General features: G+C 39.5%; 1 protein-coding gene and 1 pseudogene across 2 annotated transcripts; one reads left to right on the top strand and one right to left on the bottom strand.

Annotated features, from left to right (window-relative positions):
• Positions 1-244: 244 nt before the first annotated feature.
• Positions 245-9047, bottom strand: LOC306881592 (patched domain-containing protein 3-like; annotated as a pseudogene). Its single transcript has 5 exons — positions 8535-9047; positions 7659-7782; positions 7424-7569; positions 873-1666; positions 245-765 (listed from the first exon to the last, which is right to left on the bottom strand). The product of its transcript is annotated as a patched domain-containing protein 3-like (transcript).
• A 2892-nt stretch (positions 9048-11939) lies between these two features.
• On the top strand, positions 11940-17998 carry LOC306881227 (ras-related protein Rab-18-B-like). The gene is made up of 7 exons (XM_079435217.1): positions 11940-12089; positions 12821-12876; positions 13082-13143; positions 13343-13415; positions 13786-13904; positions 15356-15422; positions 16368-17998. The coding sequence occupies exons 1-7, from the start codon at positions 12022-12024 to the stop codon at positions 16538-16540; spliced, it is 618 nt and encodes a 205-aa protein (XP_079291343.1). The 5' UTR covers positions 11940-12021; the 3' UTR covers positions 16541-17998.
• Positions 17999-18327: the final 329 nt, after the last annotated feature.

The raw sequence follows: 18327 nt of genomic DNA, 5'->3' as shown, positions 1-18327 counted from the left end.
GAATTACAACTACATTACATTTTGCACATTTCTGGGATAATATATGTTGAAAACATTTAAAACAACACACTTGAAAATCTGCCTTCACTATACTTTGAACATGCTTCTAAGTGCTTTAAAAGTAAATACAAGAAACTCTTTTTTTTCTTGGTTTTTATTTAATAAAATGATAATTTTACAAGTTTATTGAAAAGGAGATAGGACACTTGAAGAAAAAGCTGAAGTTTGATTTTTGAATTCAGTGCTACCATAATTTGTGGCAAAATCCAAAGAAAGTTAGAAATACAGGAATAAAAGCAATGCTGTGAAGCAGCCCAAAAGTAATGACTAAGAACACAATGGTGAAGAACGTTCTGTAGCTGCTGAAAGCACAACCACACCCACAATTGTAGACCGAGCCCCCTGAAGTTCCGGTAGCCCAGGTGTGTCATTGCCTCCACAACTTTTTCATTCACATTGGGCTTTGTACTGGACACAGACGTCTAAGAGATATGAGCAGCGATGGCAAAAGATATGAGATATGACTGAAGTGATGGCAAAAGCAACCCACAACGCACAAAGACGATTTGGAATCAGCACAAGGGAGATGAGCAGCATTACTAGGGTTGCCACAATGACGGTCTGAAGAGTGATATACCCTATTACTGTGTATTGATCATGGTATATAAACGCTGGATGGTAGACCAACAGTGGACATGGGCAGCTCTCTGCTGTCTTCCGTAGTGAGTTCAATATGCTCTTCTCGGTTGAATTCTGAACAACTGTCTGAAGAAACAGATGTGAAGCAGCTATGTCGTTATTGGTTATGTTGACATCCTGCTTGAGCATTGGTTGGTGGTCCAGGAACTCATAAAGATGTCTTTTAAATTGACTTCTGAGCTGATGTTCTTACTGTGTTCCTCAGCATATTTTTCGAAGGAATGAAGCCCAGATGTCTTGACGAAATTCAGTTCCTGAAACTGTACAATACACAACTCAAGTTTATGGCGTTTGCTCTCCTCCCAATATGGAAATGTGCCGTTGATAGCTAACATTACATTTGGACCATAATAATCAAAGTATGTCTTTTCAGCTTCATAGTATTGGATGATGTGTGATTTATCAAGTGCTAGGTTCCTGAGATCAATGCCTTCCTTAAGTTGCAGGCAACCATAAACACTAACAGCAATGTATGTTAAGTAAATCAAAATTGCTAAAGCTTTACTCCAAACTGTTGTCAAAAATGGTCCATAATACTTCCTGAAGAACAGTGTCATTGGGTGCTCTTCCTCAGTGCCTGTGTTATGGTCATAAGATCCTCCAACACAAAAGAAAGTATACACTTTAGACCGTCCTGGTGGGACCTCTTCTGGGACTTTCATGCAAGTTAACCAGTGTCTGTTCACCCCCTCTCTTCTGCCATTCAGAGCCAAACAAGCTCCAAAGAAAGTGATGTTATAGAGGCAGAACAAGACATACAGGCAGAAGGCATACAGACAGAAAGACTGGACAGAGCCGAAGAGACTGCTGTAGCTGAGGTAAAAGGCTAGCGCGTCAGTCAGGGTGGTGATAGTAATGGAAACAGCTGCCTCTCTGTAGGTATCAGCCATGCGTTTTGGCACTGTGTCTTGAATGTTGGTCCATTGCCAGCTGGAGATCATGATAAACATGTCATCAATACCGATTCCTAAAAAAACTGTTTCACATCTTGAAATTAAAATCTGTCAGTTGTGGAGAATATGAAATGTAGTGCTCTTTGTACATTTGCATTAATGCATTTTGTCCCATTTATCCAATGCAACCTACAGTGTGTGGGGTAAGATGTGTCACCTCCTTAGCACCTTTTTTTTTTAAATCACATGGCCATTTTTAGAAAAGAACCCGTTATATACAGTGGGAAAAAAATTATTTGATCCCCTGCTGATTTTGTACGTTTGCCCACTGGCAAAGAAATGATCAGTCTATAATTTTAATGGTAGGTTTATTTGAACAGTGAGAGATATAATAACAACAAAAAAATCAAGAAAAACATTTAAAAAAAAAAAGTTATAAATTGATTTGCATTTTAATGAGACCCCTTCGCAAAACATGACTTAGTACTTTGTGACAAAACCCTTGTTGGCAATCACAGAGGTCAGACATTACTTGTAGTTGGCCACCAGGTTTGCACATATCTCAGGAGGGATTTTGTCCCACTCCTCTTTGCAGATCCTCTCCAAGTCATTAAGGTTTCGAGGTTGATGTTTGGCAATTTGAACCTTCCATCCACAGATTTTCTGTGGGATTAAGGTCTGGAGACTGGCTAGGCCACTCCAGGACCTTAATATGCTTCTTCTTGAGCCACTCCTTTGTTGCCTTGGCCGAGTGTGTTGGGTCATTGTCATGCTGGAATACCCATCCACGACCCATTTTCAATGCCCTGGCTTCAATCCCCTGGCCCTGACGGTGCATGGCCCCGTCCATCGTCCCTGTGATGCGGTGCAGTTGTCCTGTCCCCTTAGCAGAAAAACAACCCCAAAGCATAATGTTTCCACCTCCATGTTTGACGGTGGGGATGGTGTTCTTGGAGTCATAGGTAGCATTCCTCCTCCTCCAAACACGGCAAGTTGAGTTCATGCCAAAGAGCTCGATTTTGGTCTCATCTGACCACAACACTTTCACCCAGTTCTCCTCTGAATCATTCAGATGTTCATTGGCAAACTTCAGACGGGCCTGTACATGTGCTTTCTTGAGCAGGGGGACGTTGCGGGCGCTGTAGGATTTCAGTGCTTCACGGCGTAGTGTTACCAATTGTTTTCTTGGTGACTATGGTCCCAGCTGCCTTGAGATCATTGACAAGATCCTCCCGTGTAGTTTTGGGCTGATTCCTCACCGTTCTCATGATCATTTAAACTCCACGAGGTGAGATCTTGCATGGAGCCCCAGACCGAGGGAGACTGAAAGTTATTTTGTGTTTCTTCCATTTGTGAATAATCGCACCAACTGTTGTCACCTTCTCACCAAGCTGCTTGGCGATGGTCTTGTAGCCCATTCCTGCCTTGTTTAGGTCTACAATCTTGTCCCTAACATCCTTGAATAGCTCTTTGGTCTTGGCCATGGTGGAGAGTTGGGAATCTGATTGATTGATTGATTCTGTGGACAGGTGTCTTTTATACAGTAAACGAGCTGAGATTAGGAGCACTCCCTTTAAGAGAATGATCCTAATCTCAGCTCGTTACCTGTATAAAAGACACCTGGGAGCCAGAAATCTTGCTGATTGATAGGGGATCAAATACTTATTTCATTAAAATGCAAATTAAATTATAACTTTTTAGAAATGTGTTTTTCTGGATTTTTGTTTGTTTGTTGTTGTTATTCTGTCTCTCACTGTTCAAATAAACCTACCATTAAAATTATAGACTTGATAATTTCTTTGTCAGTGGGCAAACATACCAAATCAGCAGGGGATCAAATAACACTGTATACAGCTGTATATTCTATATGGCATTGCAAATCTGTCCATGTCTCAAAATATATGCATATTTCAAGTCAAGTCAAGTCTGCTTTATTGTCAATTCTTCCACATGTACAGCACATACATACAGCGAATTGAAATTGCGTTACTCTCAGACCCTTGGTGCATACAGTTAACATTAAACACTGACAGTAGACGTTCAAATACAGATAAATACAGTTTAAACATATGTACATACAACTATACAGATATACAAATGAGGACATTGTAGAAAAATAAAGAAAGAGATAGATAAAGTGGTTTAAGGCACATGGCAGATAGAGTGCAAACCAGTTTAATAAAACAAAACTGTGGAGATATATGTGTAGTGCAAGAAGAGCTTATCAGTCTGTTAAAGTGACAAGAGAACAGTCTTTTATCAGACTATCCAAAGAGGTAGTTTGCAGTCAATGCTGGATGAGGTAGTAATCAGTGGGTGGATGGGGAGTGTGTGTGTGTGTGTGTGTGGGGGGGGGGGGGTCGTAGTATCAGTGTTCAGTGCTTCATGGGGTAAAAGAGGGGAGGGGGGGCAAGGACGGGAGAGAGTTCAGCTTCCTGACAGCCTGATTTATGAAGCTGTCCTTCAGTCTGCTGGTACTCGCCTGGAGACTCCGCAGTCTCCTCCCTGATGGCAGCAGACTGAAGAAGCTGTGTGTCAGATGGGTGGGATAACCTGCAATGCAGAGGGCTTTGCGGGTGAGACGGGTGCTGTAAATGTCCTGGAGGGAGGGGAGAGAGACACCAACGATCTTCTCAGCTGCTCTCACTATGCGTTGAAGTGACTTGCGGCAGGATGCGTTGCAAGCGCCATACCACACAGTGATGCAGTTAGTTAGGATGCTCTCGATGGTGCCTCTGTAGAAGGTGCACATGATGGGGGCTGGGGCTCTGGTTTTGCGGAGGAAGTAGAGACGCTGCTGTGCTTTCTTGGCCAGTGCTACAGTGTTGTTAGTCCAGGAGAGGTCCTCTGTGATGTGCAGACCCAGGAACTTGGTGCTGCTCACTCTCGCCACAGTCGCACCGTTGATGGTCAGAGGGGCATGCTGAGTGTGTACTCTCCTGAAGTCAACAACAATCTCCCTCGTCTTCTCCACATTCAGAGAGAGATTGTTGTCACTGCACCACCCGGCCAGGCGGCTCACCTCGCTCCTGTAGTTTGTCTCATCTCTGTTGCTAATGAGACCCACCACAGTCGTGTCATCCGCAAACTTAATGAAAAGGTTGGAGTTGTGTGACGGTGTGCAGTCGTGGGTCAGCAGAGTGAAGAGGAGGGGGCTCAGCACACATCCTTGGGGGGCCCCAGTGTTCAGTGTGATGGTGCTGGATGTGTTAATGCCGACCCGTACTGCCTGAGGTCTCCCGGTCAGGAAGTCCAACAGCCAGTTGCACAGAGAGGTGTTGAGCCCCAGCTGGACCAATTTGTGAGTGAGCTCTTGAGGGATGATTGTGTTGAATGCTGAACTGAAGTCTATGAACAGTATCCTGACATATGAGTCTTTTTTGTCCAGATGTGTGAGGGCTGGGTGAAGGGCAGTGGCGATGGCATCATCGGTCGAGCGGTTGGACCTATATGCAAACTGGAAGGGGTCAAGGAAGGGGGGGCAGACTTGATGTGGTGCATGACTAGCCGTTCAAAGCACTTCATGAGGATAGGAGTAAGTGCGATTGGACGGTAGTCATTGAAGCAGGATGGAGATGACTTCTTCGGGACTGGAATGATGGTGGTAGCTTTGAAGCATCTGGGGACAACGGCCTGATTTAGCGAGATGTTGAAAATGTCTGTGAAGACATCAGTGAGTTCCACTGCACAGTCTTTCAGTACACGCCCAGGAATGTTGTCAGGACCCGGAGCTTTGCTTGCATTGATCCTGCTGAGGGATCTCCTCACACTGTCCGGGGACAGCGTCATCACCTGGTCACCGGGAAGAGGTGGAGTCTTCTGTACAGTGGTATTTTTTTGTGCCTCAAAGCGAGCAAAGAAGGCATTCAGCTCGTTCAGCAGGGGGATGGTGCTGTCACAGGTCTGTGGTGGGGGCTTGTAGTCCATAATTGTCTGTATACCCTGCCACAGGCTCAGAGTGTCTCTGCTGTCGCTGAAACGATGAGCTATCCTCCTGGAGTACTGTCTCTTGGCCTCTCTGATGCCGCAGGAAAGGTTGGCCCTAGCTGTCTTCAGGCCCTCCTCATCTCCAGATCTAAAGGCAGCGTTCCGAGCCTTCAGGAGTCTGTAGACCTCCCTGTCAGCCACGGCTTCTGGTTGGCCCTGATAGTGATAGACTTTGTGACCAATCAATGCACTTGGTGATGTAGGCAGTGACAGTCTCTGAGTACTCTTGGAGGTCTGTAGTGTTGTTGTGTGTGGCAGCCTGTTTAAACATATTCTAGTCAGTGGTGTCAAAACAGTCTTGAAGTGCCTCTGACGACCCTTCCGGCCACACTTGTATCTGTTTGTGTATTGGTTTGATGACTTTAACGAGCGGTCTGTATGCAGGCATTAGCATGACAGTGATGTGGTCTGAGGCTCCGAGGTGGGGGAGGGGGAGGGCCTTGTAAGCTCCTCTCTGGGTGGTGTAAACAAAGTCCAGAGTATATTTTACCCTTGTTGGAAAGTCTATGTGTTGGTGTATTTTTGGGAACACACTCTTTAAGTCTGCGTGGTTGAAATCCCCAGCCAAGATGAGAAAAGCATCTGGGTGTGCTGTCTGCTGCTCACTGGATCATTTAGTGCCTCACTCCTGTTGTTGTTGTTGGAGCTGGGAAGGATGTATACAGCAACAAGCAGTATGGCCGTATATTCCCTAGGTAGATAGAACGGCTGGTACTTAATAAACATAAACTCCACCAAGGGTGAGCAGTGTTTGCAGACCACAACAGCGTTGCGGCACCATGCATCATTGATGTAAACACAAAGCCCGCCGCCGCGGATCTTACCTCCCTCGACGAGAGCTCTGTCAGCTCAATAGCATGTTAGCTGGTCGAGCTGTATGGTGCAGTCCGGTACGCTGTTGTTAAGCCATGTTTCTGTAAACACAAAAACACAACAGTCTCTTACAGTCCTCTGAGTAGAGCGAAGTAGTCGGATGTAGTCCAGTTTATTGTCCAAAGAGCGTACGTTCGCCAGTACGATGGTGGGGATAGCTGGCTTGTGTGGGTTGGCCGCTAGCCTAGCTCGGATACCTCCGTGCTTACCCCTCTTCTGCTTCCTCTCACGCCGCTTGTAGCGCCTCCGCTGTGGGCGAGATGCAGTAGTGGGGGTCGGTGAATGGAGTAGGCCTTCGGAGCAGACCGAGCTCCCGCAGCTCTTCGGCGTGCACTGAGTTTAACTCTAAAAATGTGATTCTGCCGACATCGAGCAGAAACTCACGACTGTATGCGCGCTTAAAGACAAGCAGACGTGACAAAGATGTACAAAAAGATTATGATTTACAAGACAAAAAAACACGAAAACACTGTTCTGTCGGGAAAGAGAGAGAAGCCGCTGCGTCTGTGCGCGCCGCCATGTTGTTTTAAGTTATTTGTCAGTTATACATGTATAAAACCATGTAATTATTGTTTTTTTTTTTCCTGTCCAAAATGGAAGCAAGAGTTAAAGTGTATCAGATGTTGGGCTAGTGAGTCTTCTAATAGTGAATTTTGCTTCAAAATGTTGAAATTATTTCAGTACATTTAAAGATTCTCAATATGACATATTTTTGGGCTGTAAAATAAAATATAGAGTAGCAAAATTTTAGAATGGGATTGTATATTACTAAATAGTTTAGATAACACTTCAGTTTGGGGACCAATTTATTTCTGTTTATGCAGTGGAGCTTACATCACTATTCCCCTTCTTTTTCTTTTTTATTAGAAAACTCATAAGCTTTGAATCAGATTTGTAGATCCTGTACCAATTGTAGGAATAGGTTCAAAACAGTAAAGATAATAAACATTATCTAAGATACCGTATCTTACCAAGAATAAGGAACGGAGAAGATGCCACAGTAATAACAAATGGCCCCTTTATGAGTAACAGCAACCCAAAGCTGGACAGCACTGCTTGTGCAGTGGAGAAAACTCCAAGAGAAGCCACCCATGCTTTATTCCTCACGTTGTCAAACCTGCAAAATTAAATAATGGATGACTATTTACAATTAATATCAGCTTTGTAACCTAAATGTTTTTAGTTCACGATCTGTATTACACAAACCTTATAGGTAAGATATTATTGAAAATGAGATGGCAAGAAAATAAGTAATAGCAAAAAGTTCAGTGACAGATTGGGTACTCTTCTCAAACTCCTGTTGTCTTGACATGGATGTGAAATAAGACACCTGAGAAAAAGAATGATCGTTTAGTCACATACTTAAGATTGATTATACTAAGAATCACAGTATGAGATAGGCTACAGAAACCACCCTAAATATAAAGTTAATGTATGAATGCTCAAACCATTTGGCATTTATTATAAAGCTCACCACAAAACATTTTATAAAATGTTTGCAAATGGCATTTGATGGTATGATGCAATGTCTCTTAAGTGTGGCTGAAGTGTCTACTTTCTGAAGCCACAGAATATGCAAAAGGTTAAGCAGTCTTATGTGACCTGCAAAAATATTATGCAACATTAATGTGTTCCATAATTTAGAAAACTGACAAGAGTTAAAATGTTATTGTGATTGAGCTCACGTCATTTTAGATTTCACCAAATTAATCTTTCATGTAGCATTCTTAATAGTTTTTGCTGTGAATTTTACTGTTTATATGGAATTTATTAGAAGATTCAAAACTGGGAAACAAAATTTTTAACACAATGGTCATACACATTCAGTGACTACAAAGATAGGCCTACTTACTTCAGTTTCAAAAGTTGTTACATTAGAGAGCAAGTCTACAAATTCCTGAAGCCAGCAGTGTTGGGGAAAGTTACTTTTAAAAGTAATGCATTACAATATTGCGTTACTCCCTAAAAAAGTAACTAATTACGTTACTTAGTTACTTTTTATGGAAAGTAATGCATTTCGTTACTTTTGCGTTACTTTTTAAATATGAGCAGGGCTTGATTGTTTTTAATACAAGAAATTACATTAATGTTGACAAAATCAATGTTGCTGGAATTGTAATCTAGAACATCAAGCATTACGTTGGAGTTGCATGTTCCGTTCACAGTTGCACAAATATCCGAAAACACAAACTGCTGTGCGTCACAAGCTGTGGTGATTCCTCTAACTTCTCCATCTATGCGGATGATCTCCTCTAGTGCGGCAACACTGAGTATGTTTGTTTGACAGGAGAATATCAAAGATGCAAAAACCCCGTCAGTGTTCAATCGTATAATTGAAAATTGTGAGTCAATTTGTGGAAAAGTTTCTTGAAAGAAACGCCTCTCCACTTTAGCGCGGCCGTTTTTCGGTGTAAACTGCTCCACTATGTCGTTGGATTTCAGGTCGTTCAATAAATAAAATCCTCCTCCGAGACCTGCGGACACTGCCAGCGGTAAAGTGACAAACCACCACGGGTGGAGCCCTACGAATTTACCCACACTTTCGAAACAAAGCCGCATGGGCTTTTCAGTGCAATCTGTGATGCAGGACACCATAACTACTGTAGAGATGTGCACTGATCTGTACACCTGGCGGCGAGGAGATGTGCGGATTATATATGCCTCATTTGAATATGTAACACCTCATTTTGTTTCTGTAAGTAGCCTATTGTACGTGTATTTGCATGCCCTCTCTTTTTGGGGTGGAGCATGCATAATTGTGCAAGTTTAGATGGATATTTCCCCAAAAATGTAGATACATAGCCTACTTTATGATGTTATATGATATTTCCATATAGTCCATTCTGCAGTAATTGAGTGGGATATTGTGCGTAATTTGTATGACCCCATGACACATAAATTCACATCTGGGATGAAGAGGCAAAAGTTTCAAACACCTGGAATATTTGACATGGATTTTATATACTCAATTCTAATATCATCTTAAAATGATGACAAAAATTGTCACTGGATAAAGAACCAATGGTGGGAAATATTAACAAGAAACCCATATTTAACATGATGGATTAAAGGCTACTTGTGGGGAATGACTTATATTTTTGGTGGTAAAATGCTAATTTTTGGAAATTTGTCAAAAAGACATCACTTATATAAAAAAGCAGGTTGTATCTCTCCAGAGCTCTTACAATGTACATGTGCTGGCACAAAGGATCTCTTTAGACTTTGTCTTTTGTAATCATGGTTAATATTTCCATTAAAATTGCTCCACAAACCTATAATCAAAAGGTCTATTTCTATTTAAACTTGTATGTCATCTATTTTAAAATATTTGTAAATACATTTGTAATGATGAAGTTGCAATTGCACATTTAAAATCACATACTTTGCAAATTCTTCATTTCTGCAATCGGTAACAAAAACTGTATCACATCTATAGTGCCTGTATGCTGTATAGGTTTAGTTATTTATATATGTGTATGTCCTTGTTGTTGAATTGGAACTGTTAACAGTATTTAACTAATGTTAAAGTGATCAGATGACATGCATTTATAATCAAAACACTGAAAATGTCGATAAAGTTAACATGCTGGAAAAAGTTTGTATTTACTTTATTATCATTGTTGTTGTTTTTGTTGTTGTTTTAATTCATTTTAAATACAGCTTTAAAATGGTGCTATCATGGACACACCGCTGGTATGGTAATTGATCTGTACTTGAACATTCTACTACTATTAACGTCAGTTATAATAAAACAGTAACAGTAAAACAGTAGTGTTACTGTAATCTTTAGTTCGTGTGCTACTAGGATGAATAAAGTGCAGTATCTGTCTTCCCCTGAACATAAATCTCTACAGAAATACATAAAATAATCCTTATCTTATGTTGAAATTAATTTTGTAAAAACACATTACTGAAAATAGCCTCCCTGATATTGTTTGGGGCTCAGACACACTCTCTGTCTAAATCTGGATTAAAGACACATCGCTTTAGCCAAGCATTCACATGATGCATCTCCAGTTATATCTGATCAGATGAACATTATCATTCCTTTGCTTGAAATGTAATGAACAGCAGCTACACTAATTATTCTCTCTCTCTCTTGATTTTTTGTTTCTGCCACGGACTAGGCGTCCCAAGATAACTAGAGATTACACAAGCTTCATTCTGGATCCAGCCTCTTATGAAGATTTGAGATGACCCATCTCCTGAGAAGAGATGATGCCAACCCCTCGGAGAACATCAGATGATGCCAACCATGAAACCAACATACAAAACTACCATATTTTCTTTACATTACTACATTCATTTCTCAATATATAATCACTGCTGTTAATCGTGTTCACCATGTCTGATTGAATAAATTAACTGCATGATTTTTACTAGAACTGTAAATTTCTTCCATATTGACATCACTTTGACATAAAAAAATAAAAAAAATACAAATTGAGCCAACTTAAAATTTTATGGCAACCAACTTCAGCAGATTTTTGAGTTCTCTCAATTTATTTTTGTAGGAGATTCTCAACTTTTTGTTGTATAAACTTAAAACAACAAGTTGAGAAAACTAAAAAATCTACTGAAGCTGGTTGCCTTAAAATTTTAAGTTGGCTCAACTTTTTTTATTTATTTTTTTATTTTTTTTACAGTGCCTGATTATACTGCAGAATCTGTAAACAAACCATTTGTGCTGTATAGTTGTGTTCTGGACTGAGCATGGAACTGATATACTGGATAAAAGCTCCTGAAATGTAAGTGTAGAAGTTGTAGAAATGTGTGCATCTGCACACTACTAAAAAATGTCATGTGGAGCAGTAGTTATTACTGTCTTCCCAGCTCCGGGTTCCTCCTCCCACCTCTCTGACAGTCAATTGCTCAAAAATTAAATTATGTGCTACCCTTACTACGGTTTAGAAGAATGTCTAAAGTGGACTATGGAAATACAGTGCAACCAACACACAGAAAAATACGTTGTTGTTGTTTTTACCCCTATTATTAGTACCTTAAGACTATGTATTACTACTCCAAGGTACTAATATGTACCTATTAGGGGTAAAAATGTACAAATGTGTACTTTTAAGGGTAGCCTACTGCTCCAGGGACCAGATGTACAATTTAAATGAAATGTACCCCAAAATGTACAATTTAAACCCCTTTTGTCTGTGTGAAGAAACGTTCTAACAGGATACACCACAGACTATTTTAATGGACATTTATCTCACCGTGTGTGTTACGCAATACTTGGTATCAAGCATGCATATGAGTCAGTGTGATTGTTGACTGAAAATATGTTGAGGGATATGAGAGTTTGGTCTTTATTTTGTCAGTCAATTCCTCATCATGAATATTTAGTCCACTTCTTATCTCTTTATGAACACCATTTATGAAATCATTAAAAGCAGCCCCAGTGTCCTCAGTCCAAATGTATTTCAACAGCGTGGCTTGGAGTTCTTACGCAACACCGAACATGATCCTCGTGACGTCACGCCCCAGCCGGAAGTTCCAGCGCAACAGCAGCAGAACAACAACACCGAGTATAACCAGCTTTTACAATAGCGTAAACAGCCAGAACATGGACGACGACGTGTTAACCACTTTGAAGATTTTAATTATCGGCGAGAGTGGTGTCGGTAAATCAAGGTGAGGTCCGAATCCGCTACTTTTGTTCTCCGTTTAGTCTTTCTCGTACAGTAGGATGAGTTGTTAAATGGCGTTAGCCTCGTCTGAACGAGCAACAAGCTCCGCTAAACTAATGTTAACTGTCGCCGGTGCCTAGACTTTGCCAGCTCTATTCAGCCATTAAACTTAACTTTTAAATGTTGTTTTGGCCTCAAGAACAAAATGAAATGCTCTATATTGTGCCCGTCGTGGTATTTTTAGCCTTCAAATGTGTTGACTTCTAAGCACTGTCGATTGTTAGCTTCATAATTGTGAAGCCATGAACATATATTTAGTTTGACTTCTTAAAATATTCTGGTAATGAATACTGTTACTGTTGTCGCATCCTTTAAATATTTAATAAGAGCAGCAGCAGTGTTAGCTGGCAGCTGTTTCTGTAGCAGACATGCTATCTGCTCTTTGTGTGTGGTGTGGCAGTTACCTCTAAATATACAGGCCTTTAGAGTTTATAGAGGGGTCAAATACTTAATATAAACAACATATTTGACAAAATTATTTAGCTAAATTAGTGTTAAAGTAATTTTTCAAAGCCCTTCCTCATCCACTCAGGTAAGTGAAAGTGTTTTTCATAATTGAATTTGTTGTCATGTTTACAGAAAAAAGTGTAATCATATAAGAAAACAATAATATGAGTTAATTATAACAATTATTTATTCTTTTAATTTTGTTATATTTCTCCGTTATGCCCTCAGTTTGCTCCTGCGCTTCACAGATGACACATTCGACCCAGAATTAGCTGCAACCATTGGTGAGTCATGTATTTGTGAATATTACAGTAGTGACCATACATTGTTAACAGGCCTGTAATCAGTTAATGCGCAAAACTAATAAGTTTATCAACTAAATATTACTGAGCGATGAAGTCTTGTGGTTTTACCTCCCTAGCAAATATACTTTCATCCTTGTGTATTTTAAAGTATGCTCCATTTCTGTATTTTTCATTGGCTATTTAGGTGTGGACTTTAAAGTGAAAACTATTGCAATAGATGGCAACAGAGCAAAGCTGGCCATATGGGTAAGTGCTGTAGGTCAGCCAAGTCTTTTATAAATGCTCAACAACACTCAATACAGGGATGTAGTGGCCTGAATTATTTATCATTTTCACTATTCTTACAATTGTCTTGTTCCACTAGATGTCAGTATTGCGCTTTATAGTATTAAGTGACACAGTCTGTTTAGAAAGCTGCTGAAATCCTCATGAACTTCTGTTTTAGGACACGGCCGGACAGGAGAGGTTCAGAACTCTAACACCAAGCTACTACAGAGGAGCCCAGGGGGTCATTTTGGGTTGGTGTTTTTGCAAATTTGATTTCATTATTTATTACACAGTTCTTTGGAATATTTGATTCTGATTGGTCAGTCAGGAGTTCTGCTGGCAGATATTTTGTATAATGTATAATGACCAATACATTTTATGATGGTCCCAGATACAGCTATATAGCTGTGCGAGTTTCATGTCTCTCAGATCATTCTGATGTGTATCTATTTATTTATTTGATCTCTTTATTAATTTAGTAATTAGTCAAGTAACATGTAGAATAATGTACAGTTGGCCAAATGTTATCACAAGACAAGACTGTGCATTATATTGATTATCAAATTCTTGTTCTAGTTGTCAAATGTAACATTTAAATGATTATTTTCTCTTGTTTTTTAGTGTATGATGTTACAAAGCGGGACACGTTCACAAAGCTTGAGAACTGGCTTAATGAGCTGGAGACATACTGTACACACAACGACCTGGTTAAAATGCTAGTTGGGAACAAAATCGACAAGGTTTGTTTGTTTGATTAATGTTATTCTTAATGTAAAGCTGCTTGATACAATGTTTTGGTGTATAGCTGTGAAGGTTAGGGATAGTTCACCCAAAAATGAACCCCCAAAATGAACATACTCACCCTCATTAATGGCATTCTTTTATAGAGGACAGAAATGGTATTTTGAAAATGGTCTCATCTTTACATTCCCCAAAATGATGGATAGTCCTACCCAGAGGAAAGTTGCCTTGGTCCCAAATCTTACTCCGTAAATCTCAAATTTAAACATTAGCTGTGATGTCACTTTGGTTAATGCAGACAAAAATTCTGGAAGGTAAGGTGCAATTAAATTTGAAATAAAAGATGGTGGATTTTTGTTGTTGTTGAATTCTAGGCAAATAAGAACTATGGAAGAATATTCAGGCAATTTTCAGAAATTTGTCACTGTGGATTCACGAAAACGCAAACAGTCATGCATGATTGTCACAATTTATGCGTCCACATATGGAAAACACAATTGAAAATACAATTCCGTTTGAAAACTGTCATGAATTTTCTTCCATAAAGGACCAATGTTCGTCCTAGAATTTCAAGTCTAGCCTCAATTTCAGAAAACTTGAATCTTAAAGTAATGATGAAAGGGGTTCAGTCACGGGCGTAGAATTAGATAGGGACACTAAGGACATGTCCCTACCAATATCCAGTAATAATTTTGATTAAATATGTATATGTTTATGTAATTTGGGACACATCTGAAGTAGGTTATGCTATACTATTAATATTTCAAAAGAAGTTAAAGTAGCCTAAATATGTTACAAAACTGTGCACTTTCAAGGACGCACATTTAATACATGTGCTGTTATGTCCCTTTATGTCTCTACCAATGTCAAAAGCAAAACTACGTCCTTGGCTTCAGTTAAATGTTCAGTTTGACTTTGAAGTCTTACTAACAGATTATTCATAATTATTGTATGGATACTTCCAGCTCTGGATGCTGATTTGTCAGTCATTCCAGACTTGCTAAAATATGTAATATTGTGTGCCAGGGTCTATGCGGCTGAGGGCTGGCACTTCATGAGTTTCTTTCTTTCTTTGCTTTTTTTTTTTTTTTTTTTTTTAAAGTAAAAAAGGAATACAACTAAACTCAGTTTACAGTTCTTAAACATATTCGGAATTGTAAAAAAGTGAATTAAAATGTTTACTTTCCTGAAGAAAATAAAACGCACTTTCATCAGTTCTCTGGTTTATTGTAAAAGATGGAAACAAGTTCGTTTACAAACAATTTAAATGGAAACATGAGCTCCTGTATTTTTGGTAAGGAAAATTGCCAAAAAAGTAATGGAATGTGACCTTAAAGACGAGTGTTGAAGTTGTGCGCTCTCATTGGGAGTTTGCTTGAACTAACTTTTTTTTAGTTGCTTTGTCTTGGGGTGACTCAGCATTATAATTAGAAAGACCTATCTGTTTCAGGACAACCGTGAAGTAGACCGGAACGAAGGCTTGAAGTTTGCACGAAAACACTCTATGCTTTTTATTGGTATGTTTCCTCTTTATTATCATTCATTTTGTTTTCAGCTAGATTGGATAGTCCTACCTGGATCTTAAGCTAATTTGTATTTTTGGCAGTAAAGTCTCCTGTTAGCCATCAGAGGATGTGAATGAGCATGATGGTCTGCCTTTGTCCAGACAATCCTGTCTTGCCAGGATTTTCTTTATATTTTCCTGGCTCTTTGAAATAAAGTTACAGATGTCAGAATGGTTTTCAGTTATAAAAAGTGAATTTGTATTGATGTTTTTATAATGGCAATACATTTGCCTTTGTTCCTGTAGAGATCATGGAACATCAGAACAATAAGTCTTTTTCTGTCATAGCACTCCTCTGTGATTGCTTTTTTCTGATGTAATTAATTTTTTATTTTAGTAAACCAGCCCCCCCCCCAACACCTGTTTTATGTCGAGTGTCAAAAGATCACACATTCTCTACTGAAATTTGCAGTGTGCTGAGTTGAAAACAAAGACAAACAGACACACAATGCATATTATTTCATAAACTACTTTTTTATGTATCAGTAGGTAGTATATGAAGCACAGTATACTAGTACAATAGCACATGCCAGATTTGTATTCTAATTGTGTTTAGTTTTGTCAGTGGTTTCCAATCCTGCTCCTGGAGGGCCAACGTCCTGCAGATTTTAGCTAGAACCAGCTGTTGTCTAGAAGTTTCTAGTTGGTTCTGATTAGCTGGTTCAGGTTTGTTTAATTAGGGTTGGAGCTAAACTTTGCAGGACAGTGGTCCTACAGGAACTGGTTTGGACACCCCTGGTTTTGGATGTGGTGTCATTGGTGTCTTTTTTTTTTCAACAATTGGTAATCTTTAAGGTCATCAATTATTGTTTGTACTCAAACTCTGAATGCATCTAAGTCTCCTTACTGTGTCTTTCCCTCTCCTGTCTTTTCTTAACCCATGTGGTGCCATTATCAGAGGCTAGCGCAAAGACGCGGGATGGAGTTCAGTGTGCCTTTGAAGAACTGGTTGAAAAGATCCTGCAGACGCCGGGGCTCTGGGAGAGCAGCATCCAGAACCACGGTGTCCAGCTGTCCGATCATGAACAGCAGCATCCGGGTGCCTGTGGGGGTTACTGCTCCCTGGTTTAACATCCTCACCTCGACCCAAGAACCTCAAACTGAGATGGAAAGCACCGTTTTCTTCCTTCTGAATGAGAGCTTCCTCTGAGGGGGAATGGTCTGCTCCCTTAGAGCTGGTCAAAGGGACCTTTGCAGTTTGCACACTCTGTGTCACTCAATGTTGTTTTATTCTGTCCCAAGATTCTATCATGTTATTCTCGATATGTGGATCACAGTGCTACATTACCTGTAGCCAATGTAAACCGTTATGCAAAATAAGTCCTTTTGAAGATTACACCCTGAGCATGTAGAAATATGCCAGATATAATGCTCTCCCTCACCCCCAGCAGGACGGCAGAGTTGACACGCTTCCCCCCTCAATGGGAGCGCCACCTTTGATCTGATGTGTGTAGGCCAGTAGGATTCTAGGAGGGGAGGGGCCTAGAAACGGCAGGATCTGATCAGTGTGATGAACTCATTCAACATGGATTTATCAAATGTCCTTTGTACCTGTATTACATTTCATCTGCTTAACACATTCTCTGCTGCTCTCATTTTAATTTTCTGCTTTTTATTTAAATTCGTATTCGTTATTTTTATAATATTTGGCCTTAGAAATATTGCTTCGCATGATTCTACCTTCTTGAAGAGTTTGAAATATTATTTTGTAAATAATACATCTTCAGTAGTTGCTCTGAATCATAATTCACACAGTAATCTGTGAAACGCTGTTTAGCTCCAGCTCTCATGAGTTGAGATACATATTAAGCATGTTTAAATAATGTAATCTATGATGACGTTTGTCTGAATAACACACATGAGATGATCCATTTTACTTCACTGTGTTGTAATCTTTGGCTCAATTTTTTTTTTCTAGTTAAATGTGAATGATACCAAAAATAACTTTTGTATTCGAGTTCATTCTTCACGAAGCCGTCTTCTGACTTGATTTTGTTTCTTTTCTCATAGTGACTTGAAAATGGAAGATTTGGTCATGCCTTAATATTTATTAGATCTGCATGTGTAACATGATATGCACTACAGGCTTTCACTGTGAATCTGTAGAGAGTATGTCATTGTAGCCAGTCAAAATTGCCAATGGTACACGGGAAAAATGGTCATTTCATTTAATTATAAACAGATCTTGGTCATAAGGTTTGAATATTAATATATCTGTCTTATGCCTGTGTTTGTTCTGTTGAGATTTATTCAGTCATAGGAAGAATGGCTTATGACTTCCTTTAGCTGCGAAACCATACACTAACCAGCACCCTAATTAGGATTTCTTACAATTTATAGGTATTAAATTCACATACAGCAGTTCTGTTTCCATAAATTCTTTAATCTCAGTTTTGTGCTTTCTGTCATTTTGGCTGTTGTCCTTCAACAGCGATGTTCTAGTCTGTGGAGTGGAAAATTAGGAGAAATTATATATCTAACATTCTTTTTGCATTAAAATATTTAACTTGCAAAAGTGTTTATACCCAGAACTGCCACAGCATAGTGTCATTTGTTAAAGTCTGCGTGAATGTTTGTTTAAAATTATATTCATTATTGGTAGGTAAATTGTAGCAAATTAACTCCAGATGGGCATGTAAATGTCCCGAAGATCACATAGAGGCAGGAAATTGATACCTACCGCTCCATATTGTTTGAACAGGCCATATACTGTGCACTACATACACAGACTCTGGAATATACAATGAACATGCTAATCAAAACAAATGTCATGCGTTTTCAAACTGAAGTGGAACCTCGGGTCATTTAATGAAACTAGGCCAAACAGACATCATTCTCTCCTTTCACTGAAAGATTAG

This window comes from Barbus barbus (assembly GCF_936440315.1).
Source record: "Barbus barbus genome assembly, chromosome: 15".
Lineage (NCBI taxonomy): Eukaryota > Metazoa > Chordata > Actinopteri > Cypriniformes > Cyprinidae > Barbus > Barbus barbus.
Note: the sequence above shows the minus strand (reverse complement) of the source record. Positions and strands in the feature narration are given on the sequence as shown.

Excerpts from the sequence above, each read along its gene's own strand:
- LOC306881227 (XM_079435217.1), top strand. The coding sequence starts at position 12,022 with ATGGACGACGACGTGTTAACCACTTTGAAGATTTTAATTATCGGCGAG. Across the intron at positions 12,877-13,081 it reads AGAATTAGCTGCAACCATTG|GTGTGGACTTTAAAGTGAAA; the intron begins GTGAGTCATGTA and ends TTGGCTATTTAG. Across the intron at positions 13,144-13,342 it reads GAGCAAAGCTGGCCATATGG|GACACGGCCGGACAGGAGAG; the intron begins GTAAGTGCTGTA and ends CTTCTGTTTTAG.